Below are 16,196 nucleotides of genomic sequence, written 5' to 3'. Positions count from 1 at the left end.
AGCTGGTCTCGAGCTTGGCTGTTTCCGTTTTGAACGGACACTTTGGTTGATGGCACAGTGTGTCGGCATGTGAAATTAGTGAGAAATATGTTTAGGATAAAAATTTAACAAATTTAGAAAGCCTTAAGAATTGCAGATAATAACGTTTATAATGTCTAATTTGCAAAATTAAATCCAAATTTTATATAAATTTTTTTTTGCTTTTAAAATGACATTAATAATGACATTTAATAAACGTTTTAATACAAAATTTAAATAAGGAAAAAATTAAAAATAAAGTTTTTCGAAATAACTGCCAAATTATAATACTAGAAACAAGTTGGCAGTATTTACTCTCTAGCTGTGGAAAACTGGAAAACTTAAAATCGATAACAATTAATTAAAATTAGTAAAATTTTTATAAAGTTAAATATTTTTTAAGAAGTTTATTCTTTAAGTACTTCAATCCCACCTTTAATTAAATTCGAATTTACCACTATTTTTAGCGATTCACTTTGTAGTCTATATTAATGTAAAATATTTTATTGTGTACTAAAAATGTCAATAATTTACTACACTCACACTTAGAATACATGAAGTAGTATGGTTTGTAGCAAATTTCTTTGAATACTGAAATTCTGGTATTTAACTTCAAACACGTTGAGATACATTGTGAAAAGAAGTACTCGAAAAGTGTTAAAAAAAAGTAAACTATTTAATTATTTATCACATTTATTTACATAAAATGTAATACTCCTATGCCAGCAATGTTTGCAGTCCTCGAAACACTTTTCATAAGCACTTTTTGGGATGGACTTCGGCTCCTTCAGCGAATTTTATTTTATCGGGTCGATCTACGGAAATTTCAGTTTGGTTAACAAAAAAAAAACAAACGGAGCAAAATCATGAGTTGAAAAAAGTTTTAGTACACAATTTTTAGTACCGCTTTTTTGTACTAAAAATTTCTTGAAATATTTTGCAAATTGCAGATTAAGTACCCATCGTTCTTTAAACTAAGGTACTTAAACTATTGTTAATCTATATATATAAAAGAAGGTTGTGTTTATAACTCAATAACTGCTGAACCGATTTGACTGAAAATTTGTGGGGAGGTGGCTTAGAACCAGGGTAAGGACATAGGGTACTTTTTATCTCTTTTTGTCAAAATTTAATACAACTCATTAACACAACATTTATATTTTAAATCATAAGCATTTGTTCAAAATTCATGTTTGTAGGGATCAGTTGAATATATGCGTAGAATTTTAAACAGATTCTTCCTCAAAAATAATGCAATTGCTAAGTATTCGGAATAGTAGAAAAGAACTGCAACCAAATACGCAGTGAAATAGATTACAACTGGCTCAGTAATCAGTCGTTGAGTGTGTATTATATCACGTGCATCCCGACAGATTGATGTCATTACCTTTCCAGCCGACTTTTTCGTCTTTCCACGCCTGAGAACCGGTTCATCATGTGCAGTACACTAGAATGACAGTCGATTGGACTTCAGTGGGAAATGATGGAGCTATGTTTCTATTGTCACACACCGACACAAAATTCGGTTTTATTACGACTATAGAGCACTTAAACACTTCCCAGAATCAGTTATTTGTTGTTTTTGTTGGATTATGAACTCGCGAGGCACCCACTTTTCACATTGCTTTAGAATCTTTAAAGCATCTTTGTCCTCGGTGCTCAATTCGCCTCTTTCCAGCTTAGCGAATATCTTTTCATCGGTGGATTTCCCTGAGCCCAAATTCAACAGTATTTTCCCCCAAAAGCAATGCTTTATTACCACACGAAATGCTTTATGATCCATTTTTTTTGTAAACTAAAACAAGTTGCTTCCAAAAATGCTATATCTCATTAACTAATAGTTATAATCCAACTAATAGAAATCATATAATGCTACTGTATTATCTATGTATCAGCCACAGTGAAGCGTGGACGGGTCCTCTAGTATATTATACATTTATCTACTTTGCATTCAAAGATGTATTTGCACAATTTTCAGTTCCCTTATAGTACCAAAAATTATTTACACAAATGTTTTAAGTATGTTGTATCACATATGGTACCAAAACTGTTTTCAATATTGGCTGCTTAGCATAAAAAACTTAATTTTTTAACACACGTAAATACTTTTTTAATCAACTTTAGCTTTAGTTCTCAAATTGCACGCTTTGCAAAAAATTCAAAATTTGTCTACGTCTATTAGCTGAAATATTCAACGAGTATGTTTTTAATGAACGGTTATAATTCAGCTGTAAAATTTCACTTTGCACAAGAAAATTAAATTTGCTCTCAACACAGTGCAGTTCTTTTTTACATTTATTCACACACACACATATGTTTTTCAGTCGAGTTCAATCGATAGTGTCCATTTTCCACTTCATTGACATTTTTGCACACTTTTATAATGCTTCGAGTGAACACACGCACACACAACTCTACAAAGGACACTTACACATACACAGTGAGGTGTGTATATGTATGCAGTGTGTATGTGTGTGTATAGGCCATAACCTTTCATGCCCCGTTTTATAAATAATTTGCATGTTGCCAACAACAAGGCATATGCAAGCAAACAAACACCAACATCTATACCCTCGTTAGTGTTCGTTCCAGCTACTAATTAGTTTGTGCCCAACACTTGAGTGGGCAGTAAAATTTTCAATATCCATTTTTAGAGGATTCTAGATGGATAAGTTTTTTATGTCGTTCTTATTTTTGTAAACACAAATAGGTAGAAATGTATTAATGAGATCCTTGTCTTAAATTTTTGGAATTGGAAAATCAAAATTTCTTTAGCAAGTATACTTATATACACAATTTAAAAGTTTTAATTGTAGTACATATAGCCAAAAATACATCAAATTTGGTTTTCAAATCGAGCACCTCAAAAATTAAGTTTCTTCTTCTTTTTTATTGGCGTAGACACCGGCTATGCAGTTATCCTGTGTTGGATTTTTAGGCTGACATTGTTGTTGGTGTTAATACTGGTTCCAAGATATATGAAGTTATCTACGACTTCGAAGTTATGACTCTCAAAAGTGATGTGGGAGACAAGTCGAGAGTACGACGACTGTTTATTTGATGACAGGAGATAATTCATCTAGCTCTCCTTTACTACCAGACTCATTTACAAAGACTGGTGTCTTCCGTCTATCACAACATGATCGATCTGGTTGGTGGTTTTTCGTTTCGGAGCCAGCCAGGTGGCTTGATGTATTGTCTTATGCTGGAATCTAGAACTACAGTTAACCATATTTCGGGCCCCGGCGAAGTCGCTCAGCCACAACCCATTTGGGGATGCTTCATCGATGTAGGCTGAATTTACCGACTGTAGTGCCAGAGATACCCGCTTTCCCTATCCTGCCATCCCTGCCATTAAGGTCCCCAAGCTCGATTTTGATATCACGGTAGAAGCAGCTCTCATAGGAGCGCTGCAAGCGCTCATAGAAGGCATATTTGTTCACATCGTCCTTCTCTTCCGTCGGGGCGTGGGCGCAAATCAGCGATATATTGAAGAACTTCGCTTTGATGCGGATTGTGGCAGACACTCATCCACCGGGGTGAATGACAGTACTCAACGACGCACAACAAGTTTGCGCTCCTTTGCCACAAGCACCTACTCGCCTCTGTCCTTGTCCCGTCCATCGCATTTCTTGGAAGGCGGTGATGTCAACCTTCACTTTAAGGCACAACCCTCCTGAGGGGATGTTTCGCCTTCTCACTTTAGCTCGCCTTCAAAAGGATGTTCTTAGGCTACCCAGAGGATACTTGGTCTAGGACCGAAAGTCGTGAGCTGCTTGAGCCATATGTAAAAGAATCGTTTCTGGTCACTCCCAAGTGAATGGCGATCAGAGAACTTTCCTCACTTGATTGAGCTCTACACATGACTCCATCCTCCTACAATGCTCCCACTATTTCAAGTTTCTTTTGCTGCCACTTACTCTTGGTTTTCAGACTCTCTACTTTATTATTAAACACTCTTCACCAAAATTCCATCTATTAATAATTTCTATTTACAATTCTGCAACTTGAACTTTTCAAAGTTTTACAATTTAAAAGCTAGTCAAGGTTGTGTATCTAGTGGACAGTCGTAATAGGAGAGCCCACTTGCATGTGCACATATAGTACATACACGCTCACAAATGTACTACACTCGACTCATGTACTATACTCGACTGACATTTCGCCAAAAATTACTCTTTCTTGTTGCAACGCACACCAGCAGCTGATGACTTTGGCGCTTATAGCCTGCACCAACAACGCATTTTGTTTGCAACAATTTGGCAAGTTGACTTACAAACCCACAAACCGATATTGCATTTGCATACTAACGCATGCTGTGCCATGCCAAGCTATGTCGTATGCGGTTGCGGTTTGCATGGCCAACTTGTAGCGTTTAAGCCATTCTTATGTGCTATATGTAGCACACGTATGCATATACACATACATATGTTATATATATGGTATATACACATGCACTTATAGCCCATGGAGTTGCTATCCCAGCTTGTACCACCAGCCCAAAAGCTACATATTGAACTTCAGGTTGAGCTTTTAATATAATCTTGTAGGCTTGCCAGCGAAATAAAGTGAGATGTTGCTCTGATAAATGAGCCCATTCGAATACCAACATATGGTAAAACTGTTGTTCGTTTTTAAATTGTTGGGTGTAAGGAATAATGGAAAAGCGTTTATCTAATTTTATACCTTGAATTAAAAGTTGAAATTCGTTCATATTTGTACTAAAACTTTAATTTTTGATCCAACTTGATTTGGTTCCCAACTTTTTTAAAGAAAAAATACAGAAACTTAAATTTTGATGGTAAATGTTTATTATTTTTCGTAAGAACATTCAATGACATTTAATTTTGAAAGATTATCTTTTTCAAATGTTGGCCTTCAGGTGGTCCATCCGTTGATTCCAGTATCCAATGATTCGTGAACATCTTGACTTGTAACTGGCGAATGACACGCATGATATTTTGCTACAAAGCCTGAATCGAAGCGGGATTGTCCGCTTAGACTTTAGTCTTTATACATTCGAACATGAAAAAAAAGGCTATTGAAAAAATAATTTCTTCTTGGATCAGATGTAACATATTAAAAGAATACACAGTGAAATTTTTGAAAAAAATCACGTAGATTTGAGTTATATGAGATCTTCGGCGGTGCTAAAAACACTGCTGTAGTAAATCCAGCTTTCTCCATTGATAAAACCTAAAAATAAAATATACTTCTTGCAATTAGCTAGTAGCAGAAAGAATAGAATGTAGGACAAAGCCTTCTGTGATAATTTTTTGTTGTGCGAAAGCGATTTTGATTGCTACAAATTGTTTAAAGAGGGTCAAGAACGCATTGACGACGAACCATGTCCAGGACGACAATCTACATCAAGTGGTGGTCAACAAGGAATTGGTGCTAGAGAGTTGACAATTAACAGTCAGAGATCTTACGGGCATCGTTGGAATATCAAAAGGATCAGTGAAAACCATTTCGAAAGATCAATGAGGTCCAAGAAAGGTGAAAGCACGATTGGTTCCAATACCACTAAATTTTATCAAAAATAGTGTCGCTTTATCTTCTGTGAAGGAATGCATTTCGTGTACCAGGATGTCATGAAATACATTATTACTGGTGATGAGTCTTCACTTATACTTACCACCCGGAAACGGACGTTCAATATATCGTGGCAACGGTGAGCCGAAGCCAAAACTCAAAGCAGGTCAAAAATAAGGGTTGTGTTGAGAACTTTCTTCGATTATCTAGTTGTGGTACACTCCGAATTCCTTCCGACCGGCCAAACTGTGAACGAAGAATACCATTTGAGTATTATGCGTCGTCTGCACGAAGCTATTCGTAAAAAGAGATCGAAATTATCGGCCGACAACTCTTGGGTTTTGCACTACGGTAATGCAGCGTCGCATTGACTCGGCGTGAGTTTTATGCCAAATATTCAACCAATATTGTTCCGCAACCACCGTATTCGCCTTTAGCTTTGTGTGACTTCTGGCATTTTAGCAAAAGCAAATCGAGAAAACCGTTTTGAGTGAATAGAAGCATTAAACGTGAATCGTCACGCGTATTGAAGGCTATTCCGTAGATTGGAAAAAACGTTGACACAGGTGTATTGTGGCCAAGAGAGATTACTTTGCGGGGGATGACATCGAATTTGAAGAATAAATTACTTACTATTTTTTGCTTATTGTATTAGGTAAAAAGTATTATAACACGAATTGTTTTAGAATACAATATATCTTTATTAGAGTTTCAACACCTTAACACCTTTGCAACCTTTACAATCTTCTATCAGCATTCAAACTTTCATAATATATAATCATACATGTTAATATTAATATTTATTACATAATAGTAATAAATTCCAGATTCATATAAGAGAAATCTATAAAGTCATTCTAATCCAAGTTCATCATAAATAACGTATCGGTTGGTGTTAAGTCCCAGTCAATATTATCAAAGAATGGATGTGTGGTAACATCAGAGCGCGCATAGCGTCCGGCACCCAAACGATTGTTTGGCTTCTTAGCAAGGAACTGCATGGCAAAATATGCTCTCTTAAATGAGATCTTCTAGTGTCTTTATGTTGAAAGTTACTCACGCTAGTTAGCACATCCATAGCCTCTTGAGAGAAGTGCTTCGGAGAGATTGCCTTCATATCTTTGATATTTTGGAACGTGCTCTCCTCATCTTGAGTCTCGAAGGGGTTTTGGCCCACCAACATTGCGTAAATCAAAACATCGAAAGAACACCAATCAACGGTGGGGTTATAGGTTCATATTATAGTTACGCACCTGTAATGAATTGTACAGTTAATTTGTATGAAACGAAATACTTGGATCCTACCTACGGCGTCATGTAGATATCCGTACCACATAAAGTTCTGGTAGAATCACGTTCTTCAATACCTTTCTTACTCAAACCGAAGTCAGCAAGCTTTACGTGGCCCTCGCCATCCAACAGCGCATTATCTAGCTGGAGATCGCGATAGATTATATGGTGATCGTGTAGAAAGAATAATGCAATTGCAATTTCTAGGGCACAGAAGCTAAATAAAGGTTGAAAAATAAATTTCAATTGATTAAGAAAAAGTTCAAAGCTCTTACAAAGCTACAGACTCCTTGAAACGTCCATATATCTACATTATATATAAGATCACCCTCTTTACAATACTCCATAACGAAGAGAAGCGATCCTTGAACACGAAGTATCAACCACATGAATACACAGAGCAAACAGAGCCCACTCACCATTGTTTGAAAACACGAGTGTAGTGAGACCAAAAATATTGGTTTACCTGAGAGCGACAACGCCTGCTTCTTAGTCATAGGCAAATCCATATCATCTGTTTGTATTATGACATCTTTAAGTATTACTTTCACCGCATGGAGTTTATCAGTACGCTTTGGAAATTCTGCTTAAAATTCTTATAATGGCGCGTTATTCTCACAAAAGTGCAGTGTGCTCGAAAAACACGCACCGCAACAATATACACACTTACACACCAAACGATATTACAGCTGGCTAACACTTGACCTCCTTCTTCACTTGCTTCCGATAAGACAATGCAATATCCTCGCATACGCCTTATCCCGCTCTCTCCCAAGCTTTTTCTTTCTTTCTATTTTTCCGTTGTACTATCGTTTCAATTCCTACGCACTGTGTGTCTGTCTGAACGCAGTGCCTTTGAGTCTGTGTGTGTGTGTGTTTGTGTGCGGAGTTTCAGTATCTTTAAACGGGCACCGCATAGTCCGGATTTACGTAGGAGAAGCCCACAAACTCGGTTTGATCCAAATTCATCATAAATACTTTATCCGTTGGTGTCAGATCCGTTTTCTCCGAAATGAATTGCTTATCGAAATTCGAGACATCTTTGCGATGTTTCTGTGTATGATGCCGGGTGTATGTGTGTGTGCGCGTAGCGTAAGGTATTTGCATATTAATTTCACATAGCGAGATGCGTCGACAGTTATTTGAGCGCAAAAACAGAAAAGAAGAGAATATTGGCGAAATAATCAAAATAATGAATTAAGGTTTTGAAACTTTTTTCTTTGTTTTTGCTCTCACTTACAATTTTCGGCTTAAATGGCGGTTGCACTTCACGATTCTCGATTTTCTCCCAATCGATTCGTCGGAAGAACGGATGTATACGCACATCCGCCTCGCCGGTGGGCCCGCAACCGAGACGTTTATTCGGTTGCTTGGTGAGGAACTGCAATAAGAACCGAAATGTAGAATGTGAATTTAATTAGTTGCAAATTAATTAAATATACAAGTCAATTATAATTAGGTGGATGATCTTGGGGTCTGGGGTCAACTGTGTTTTTTCATGTCGTGTTAGCTAGAAGTTTTAGAATTAAATCAAGAAAAAAGATTGGTAAGTTTCACGCTTCTTCCCACACAGATGTTTCATTCTACTTCAAAGGCGATATGATCTCTTACCTCTTATGGCGTGGCAAGGTCTAAAATAAAAACTTATTGCTTCTTGTTTCTTCTCTCGGTCAGGTAAAACGATTTCCTGCAGGCACTGTTACGAAGGTAGAGAACCTGAACCCATATCTTAGTGTATTTATGACAAGACGGAAGCATTCTGAAAGAACTATATATCATTTTAAGCAATTCTAAATATCCATAAAACGCGTGATCCAAGAAGAGGTACTTTTTGTAATAGCTTTTATCGTCTGAACAACGTTTACAAATCATTCAATTTGATTACGAAAATTCACGTTCTATAAAGAATGTGTTTCGTGCACTTCGCTCAATTTATGGTCAACATCTTCAGTCTGTGATCTAGAGACTAATGTCCAGAGGATACTAAAATAATAGAGGGAACACTTCTCCAGCCTGCGAATGGCAGTGAAAGTATAACTCCAGGAAAATGCGAAAATCAACAAATGACCAGATATTCATCCTGCTTCAAATCTTAGAAAAGACCCGTGAAAAAGGATCGACACACCCCTCTTAGTCGATCTTAAAGCAGCTTTTGACAGGAAGAAAATGAGTTTGCTATATCTGAGAAAGATATCCCCGCAAAACTTATACGGAAGGACCTCTCCGAGCCGTTCGATACCAAACAAGAATCCAGACAAGACGACCCCCTATCGTATGACTAATTCAATCCAAGCAGATCTGACGTTTTTGATTCTACTTTTGTTAATTTTTGTCTCAGTACGTATGAAAACAAGTAATATTGCTGCATCTGGGACGAAGAACCACTTGAAGGAACTCAAGATTTGCCATTTGTGTGCCGGTGAAATCATCGGTCCGTATTTCTTCAAAATGGATGCCGGTGAGAACATAACCGTCAATGGCGACCGTTATCGACCAATGATAACCGACTATTTCTATGTGTTCTTCTTTCTCAAGAAATAAATTTAGAATTGCAGTATTTCAGCAATTCACTTTTAATATTTTTCAAAACAATTTTTTCAACTTGTCTAGATAATGAACTATACTCCAAAAATTCCACAAAAGAAACTGTCTAAGTTCATTGTGTATAAGCATTTAAAAGCTTAAACTATTATTAAATTCAAAAAATCTTATCATAAGCTGCTTTATTTAACAAATACATAAAAGGATACGTTATCCATAGAAAAATATGTAAAAGTCTCAAAAATAATATGCTTGAAAATTTAAAAAAATATTTTTCCTAAAACCTAAGTCCACTTCCTTATGTTTTGCAAGGCCACACAACACAAATTCATGCAAAACGGCTGCCATAAATAAAGAATACCCATACTATGTATATTTGATGCTTATAACTTATTTCACTCCATATATGTAAATATACTTGTATGCATGGTACGCACGTGTGTGGACAACGACACAAGTGTGCATGGTTAATGATGCCCATTCGGTGACAGTAAACAAAGCCAAAATTTCAATGAACAAATATAGTAAACAAAAGGACAGTTAATAGTTTAAGGCTTTAAGCTTTAATGGGACATTGAAAAATATAAAAATATATAAAGTGCAGAGAGAGTAATTATTTTTTAAATACACATAGCACATTTTACTCACCCCTTTGCACGCCTCTTTGGCCTCCTTGCTCAAACTCTTCGGATAGGAGGCATTGTGATCGGTAATGGCAGCAAACAACTCTTCTTCATCCTCACCATCGAACGGCGGCTGGCCGACGAGCATTTCGTAGAGTAAGACGCCATAAGCCCACCAATCTACCGATTTGCCGTAGGGTTGATATAGAATGATCTGTTGAGAAAAAATAATAGTGAAATAAGTGTAAGTGAAAATAAAACTGGAAGAGTTCAAAGAGTTGAAGCGGTTGCCGTAATACCTTATCTAATTGCTTCGAAATTGTGTCAGACTCAATAATGGACCTTATGAGTTATAATGCTCTCGGTGTGGTTTTACGAAAGTAAGCAAATACTGCGATTACAGTTTCTACGGATAAGTATTTATAAACATGGAGCTCCAGTGGTCGAACTTATAAATTAGCAAAACGCTTAGTAGCCAAAACAAATTTAAATAGACGTTCAATTCAGTTCAGTTTGGAAGATATGCGCTCCCAATTGCTTAAGCCTTAACCTCTCAAACGCGGGACAGTCAAGAAGGAAGAGTTGACTTGTTTCCACCTCATTTTCCTCTATATATCTTCTGCAAATGACGTCTGATAAGATTCCCAACCTTACTGCATGGACGCCAATAGAGTAATGGCCTGTTAAAAGCTCCACAACTAGAGAGAGTTACTGAGTGCAAAGAGACAGCGTGTACCGATAGTGGCCCAGCGTTGACCAAGCTTCCAGAAAGCCTAGCTTTTTAGTAGTAGAACCAAAGAGGATACTCTCCCATTCTACCAATATCGGTTCTAGGGTACATTGCCTTGCTCGCTGATCAGCTTTGCAATTTCCTGCCATTCCGTTATGGCCTGGCACCCGTACCACTCTTATCACCAATACACTCGATGCTACTGATAGCGAGGTTAGACACTTTTTGTCCAACGCACTTTTAATGACTTCAAGGCTAGTATCGCCGCTCTGCTATCTGAGTGAATGGTCACTTCTTCAAAAGAGGCTGCACTCCGGAGCAGTATATCTTCTGATACCTTAACGGCTGCAACCTCGGCTTGGAAGACCTTGAAATAGTCAGGAAGTCTGAAGCTGGATGTGATAGAGAGCTCCTGACAGTAAAGCCCTCCATCAACTTTCCCCCCCAGCTTTGACCCTCTCCTCCAACGGGTTCTTCCCATCCACAATTCCTTCAACGGTATATGAGCAGAGAAGGAGCAGCATGGGTTCAGTTTAGCGACTCCACGACGCGATATCCGGATATTCGCAGCCGACGATGTCTACGGGCACATGTAAGATGGCGTTAAGTGTCATGGTTGGAGTGGACCTTAGTGCACCACACATACTGATGAGCGCCGTCCGCTGAACACTCTCGAGTTTCTGTGCAAGCGTGGTATTTTCAGAGTCCTCCACCATATAAAGACTCCATGGAATATAAACTTGACTATGGTACCGTAGAGTCAGATTACGACTTTCGGTGAAACACCTCGCGATTAGCTCGTCACCCATTTCTGAAGTGGGTGACCCAACATACTCAGAGTTTTCCTTATCAAAATCCAGTTTCAAATCTCAGGAGTTGAAAGGCCGTTAAGACCACAGGTCATTTAATGTTAAAGCTTGTACCATCAAGTTAAAATAAGAAATATAAATTCTAATAAACCCAAATAGAAATGAAAGCTTTCACTTAACGCTGCGAGTTATTAGACAACATTGCTTGCCGAACGCCGCCGATGTTATTGCCGCAGTAGACTAGACTAAATACTCAAAATACACAACTACACACACATCGACTCGAATCGGAACTAATAAGTGTCAGCAGACACACCGACGTACACTCAGGCATACTTAAATAACATTTGTGTTTATCTTTGAAATGAAATCGAAATTTGAGTTCCAATTATTTTAGCAACAGCTTGCAACAATATTCACAAACACACACACACACCAGTTTCCCTTTCAACTTTTTTTACTTACCTCGGGTGCTATGTAGTCGGGTGTGCCGCAGAATGTCTTTGTTGTCTTATCACCAATAATATTCTCCTTACACATGCCAAAGTCGGCAATTTTAACATGACCATCGGCATCCAAGAGAACATTGTCCAATTTTAAATCCCGATACAAAATGCCTTTACTGTGTAGAAAGAAGAGGCCGGCGGCTATTTCGGCTGCGTAAAAGCTAATAGATGAGCAAAAGAAAAATAGACAACAAAATGTGAAAAGGTATTTGTATAGAAAATAAAGTAGCAAATCGAAAAGATTTTAAAGTGAGATTGTGCAAAGAAACCAATGCAAATAATACACTGCCGAGATTGGCCACTTCAGAGAAGACAATCATCGGCATAAAAGTCACTTGCGCCAGAGGTCAGTCAATATATACGGATATTTGTCCTTTGCTCTCTTATTTTTACTACATTTTATTGTGTATTTTCTATGTTATTGAGCTTGTTTCATACTTACACAGCTACCGGCTCCTTGAATTTGCCGAATTGTTGTATTTGAAACATCAAATCGCCACCATTAACGTACTCCATGACAAAGAAGAGACGATCTAAGGTTTGGAAGCATGAGTGCAGCTGTACTAGGAATGGTGGCTTTTCGCCCAAAGCCAAAACACGTTTCTCAATCATTGTACACTCGACATCATCGTCCTGTATGATGACGTCCTTTTTGAGTATTTTAATGGCGAAGAGATCTTCGGTGCCCTTGCGTTCGGCCAACATGACCTGTTGTGGTTGAATAGATGATTAAAGTAGAAGGGAAAATGCTTTATGAAAGCGAAACTTAAATGATTTTTGCACAGAAAAATAAAGTCATAGAACTTTTAAATAAGCAGCACACATGCGCATCGTTTAAAATGTCTCCGAATCAGGCTTTCAATAATATTTGTTTTTTACAATAACTCTGCAGACAACGCCACACACATACCTTGCCAAATGAACCTTTTCCCAGCACTTTTATGAAATTGAAATCGGTAGCACGTATCATATCCTTTTTAGATTGTGTCTGTGTGTTTGTATCGCTACGCATCACCAGTGGTTTCTTTTGTGATGATTTCTGCGAATGAAATGCGAGAAGAGAGTTGTAAGTAAATCCTACACAAGTGCGCATTGTGGATTCAAATATTATTTCTCAAATTGGCTTATTGGAGTTTTTCTGCAATTTACCCGCATTTGACTTTTGAGTTTAAGTAGATCCTGTGTGGCATCGGCGCATGGCACATTGTAGTATTCGCCCTCCTCTTGTGTGAGCAATTTGAACCAGCCATCCGCGGGATTCTGAAAAATAGTATTACATTAAATATTTGACAGGTCTTGTCAAACTGTCATATTTTTTTTCTGTTCAGTATTGCTTGGCATCTTTCAGCACGGAAAGACTTACAGAATTTGTCCGGAAAGTACTATTATTATTATTTTCTTTCGCCGCGACTGTACTTCGGAGCGTGGGTGCACCGACTGGATTCGGTAGGGAGCGTTCCTCACTAACGAACGAGCGGCTGGTCAGTTGTCTCCGAGTACCTGAAGAGTCGGGACAAACATTTTTGCGCGACGTGTTTCTGTGAGTGGTTCAAGCCGAAAATGCCGCGTTCGTTAGAGTGCAGGTACGTGATTAAATTCTGTGTGAAACTCGGTGAATCTGCGACAGAGACTTTGCTTATGAATGAGCAAATCCAAAGTGAAAGCGATGCTCATTGTCTTTTTTGACATCAAAGACATCGTCCACCATAAATTTATTCCTACTGTATAAACCGTCAACGCCAAGCTTTACTTCGAAGTCCTCAATTGACTCAAACTAAATCGGGCCCGACAAGACATCGCAGCCGATTCGAAGTTGCACCATGACAACGCCCGGCTCACATCGCCTCTCTTGTGAATAGCTACCTAACCAAGGCCGACATCTCAACGCTTTCGCAGCCACCCTACAGCCCAGATGTGGCCCTCTGACTTTTTTGTTTTCTTGCCTGAAAAGGCCGATGGAAGGCAAGCATTTGAAAAGACAACAGAGATGATACAATAAGCTTACATCTCAGCTCTCACTGTTATTCCGGAGAATGCCTTTCGTAACGCCTTCAATGCTTCGAAATCGACGCGGAAGGAGCCTATTTTGAAAGTTTTTAAAGAATTGTAACAATTGATTTAATAAATTTTTTTAAACCGACTCAGTCCCATTACTTCCCGAACAAACCCTGTATGCCTGAACAACGTGTAAAAATCGTTCAATTTAAGAAAATCCAGGTTCTATAACGAATGTGCTGCGCGTGTTTCGTTCAACCTATGGCCAGCATAATCGGCCGACTGAGCGTATTGTTCGCAGCACCATCATCCATCGTAGCAACCCGGACTGACGTATGGAACGACTTGGGTACTTCCCGCTGAGATCTTAAATTGAAAGCGTACAAAATCTATCTTGTTCAAGAACTGAAGCCAGTCGACCTTCCCAAACGACATCGCTTCGCTCTATGGGCTCTTTGAAAAGTTCCAAAAAGATTCGACGTTTGCAAATCAAATTCTGTTCAGCGATTCATTTTCTTGTTCTAAAACAATTTTATTAACTCACCTTAATAATTTCGGATATACCGAACGACAAAGCGCCCATAAAATCATTGCGCGATGTGCGGTCCCAATCCCATACCTCGATAAGTACACGCCGATCTTTGTCTTCTGGCTTGAGATCACTAAAAGGAAAGAAATATCAGAATATTGTCTTACTAATTAAACTAAAATTAAAAAGTTGTAGAACAAAAGTAGATAGGTATAAAGATTTTATGGGTATAGATTTTATTTTAATATCGTTTAGTGTAGAAATTAATTGCTGAGCGCATCAATTCTTGTTTTTGAAATAAAAAAATAAAAAATCTTCTGAACAGCTTTTGAAATTTATTTAATTTTGCATAAGCATATAATATGGAATTCTTAAAACACTTTTTGTATTTGGTTGTATAAAGCTTTCACCAAAACAGTAGATCTATTTTATTTCCTTACGTTACTCAGAGCGCTAACCTCTTACTTCTTGCTTCTTCCAAATTAATCAAAGTCGTCAGATGTTCACTTCTGAAGCATTGTCATATAATTTTACTGAAATATTTATTATTTAATAAGATTATACAGTCTCACAAAGCTTTAAGTAGTACAGAAATCAAAGCTTTCAAAAATCTCTCGGTAAAAGCTTTCATCCCAATATTTTAAAATATTGTCATATTTTATGTGATTTCAAAACGAGTAAAACAAAACTTTTTAAATAAGCCACAATGGTTACAAAACAAACCCATATTTTTATTTGGTTTTATTATTTTTACTTGAAGCTTTTGTTCTTAGCAAGCTTATAGAAGAGAAACAGAACGACAAACAGACAAGTTTTTCTAAATCCATATATCTTATTTCCCACTTAGAAGTGCTTGCTGTCTTATTAATAATTACTCACTATTTGATGGTCTCGTTCCACACAGGATTTAGACAAGCCTTGATGGTACGCGTCTTCTTCTTGGACTTTTCATGTTCATCTGGAATTAGTTTGACCTTAACATAGGGATCACTAAGACCATTCGGGTCCATCGGAATGAGATTACGGCCTTCTTTGACTAAAAAGAAATAAGATATATAAATAATTATAAATGGAAGGAGTAAGAAAGGGTGAGTATAGTCCAACATTTTATATTCTCGCAATTTGTGAGATACTCGTACTAGTTGTACAAAGTTTTATTCCGAAGTAATCATTAGTGCTTGATTTGAATACAGTAAAGTGAAGAAATCGGGTGAATTTTCAAATTTTGTTATATGAGACGTAGAGGTGACTGTGGTTCGACTTCGCTCATGTTCATCTCGAAATATGGAAATGTCAGAATAATGATGCATAATATCAAATTTAGTCGATTAATTCCTGAGTTATTGGATTCCAACTACAAGTAGCTGTGCCAGCAAGGAAGCTCTTCCGTACCTTCCGTATATATCTAATTGCGATATATCTACAATAGGGATTGAGGTAAATACAAAACATGCTTTTCGAACGCATCAACCGGCTTTCAGGTGTAGTAAAACGTTGCCCTAATGGTTTATTTTTTACGAATGGGACTAAAAAGATATCGATCGGTCCTAAGTCAAGACTTTACTTCAGATTACTAATCAAGTCTATGTTTTAAGTGCTCAAAAATGCAATTGTTTTAGT

The 16,196-nt window shown here is 37.5% G+C and overlaps 1 protein-coding gene and 1 pseudogene across 1 annotated transcript; both read right to left on the bottom strand.

Moving 5' to 3' along the window:
• Positions 1-6,231: 6,231 nt before the first annotated feature.
• On the bottom strand, positions 6,232-7,624 carry LOC120771226 (annotated as a pseudogene).
• Positions 7,625-7,725: 101 nt separating this feature from the next.
• Positions 7,726-15,628, bottom strand: LOC120771225 (protein kinase C, brain isozyme-like). The gene is made up of 9 exons (XM_040099137.1): positions 15,456-15,628; positions 14,592-14,709; positions 13,202-13,312; positions 12,963-13,091; positions 12,495-12,760; positions 12,012-12,213; positions 10,033-10,221; positions 8,084-8,224; positions 7,726-7,896 (listed from the first exon to the last, which is right to left on the bottom strand). Exons 1-9 carry the CDS (start codon positions 15,584-15,586, stop codon positions 7,744-7,746), a joined length of 1,440 nt encoding a protein of 479 aa, XP_039955071.1. The 5' UTR covers positions 15,587-15,628; the 3' UTR covers positions 7,726-7,743.
• Positions 15,629-16,196: the final 568 nt, after the last annotated feature.

Source organism: Bactrocera tryoni, chromosome 3 (genome assembly GCF_016617805.1).
Source record: "Bactrocera tryoni isolate S06 chromosome 3, CSIRO_BtryS06_freeze2, whole genome shotgun sequence".
NCBI lineage: Eukaryota > Metazoa > Arthropoda > Insecta > Diptera > Tephritidae > Bactrocera > Bactrocera tryoni.
The sequence above is the reverse complement of the archived record's forward strand: the minus strand, read 5'-3'. Positions and strand labels throughout refer to the sequence as shown.

Bases quoted from the DNA above. Each gene is read 5' to 3' on its own strand.
- LOC120771225 (XM_040099137.1), bottom strand. From the start codon at position 15,586: ATGGACCCGAATGGTCTTAGTGATCCCTATGTTAAGGTCAAACTAATT. The intron at 14,710-15,455 runs GTGAGTAATTAT...CTTTCCTTTTAG, and splicing joins TGGAACGAGACCATCAAATA to TGATCTCAAGCCAGAAGACA. The intron at 13,313-14,591 runs GTGAGTTAATAA...ACTATTTTTCAG, and splicing joins GTATATCCGAAATTATTAAG to AATCCCGCGGATGGCTGGTT.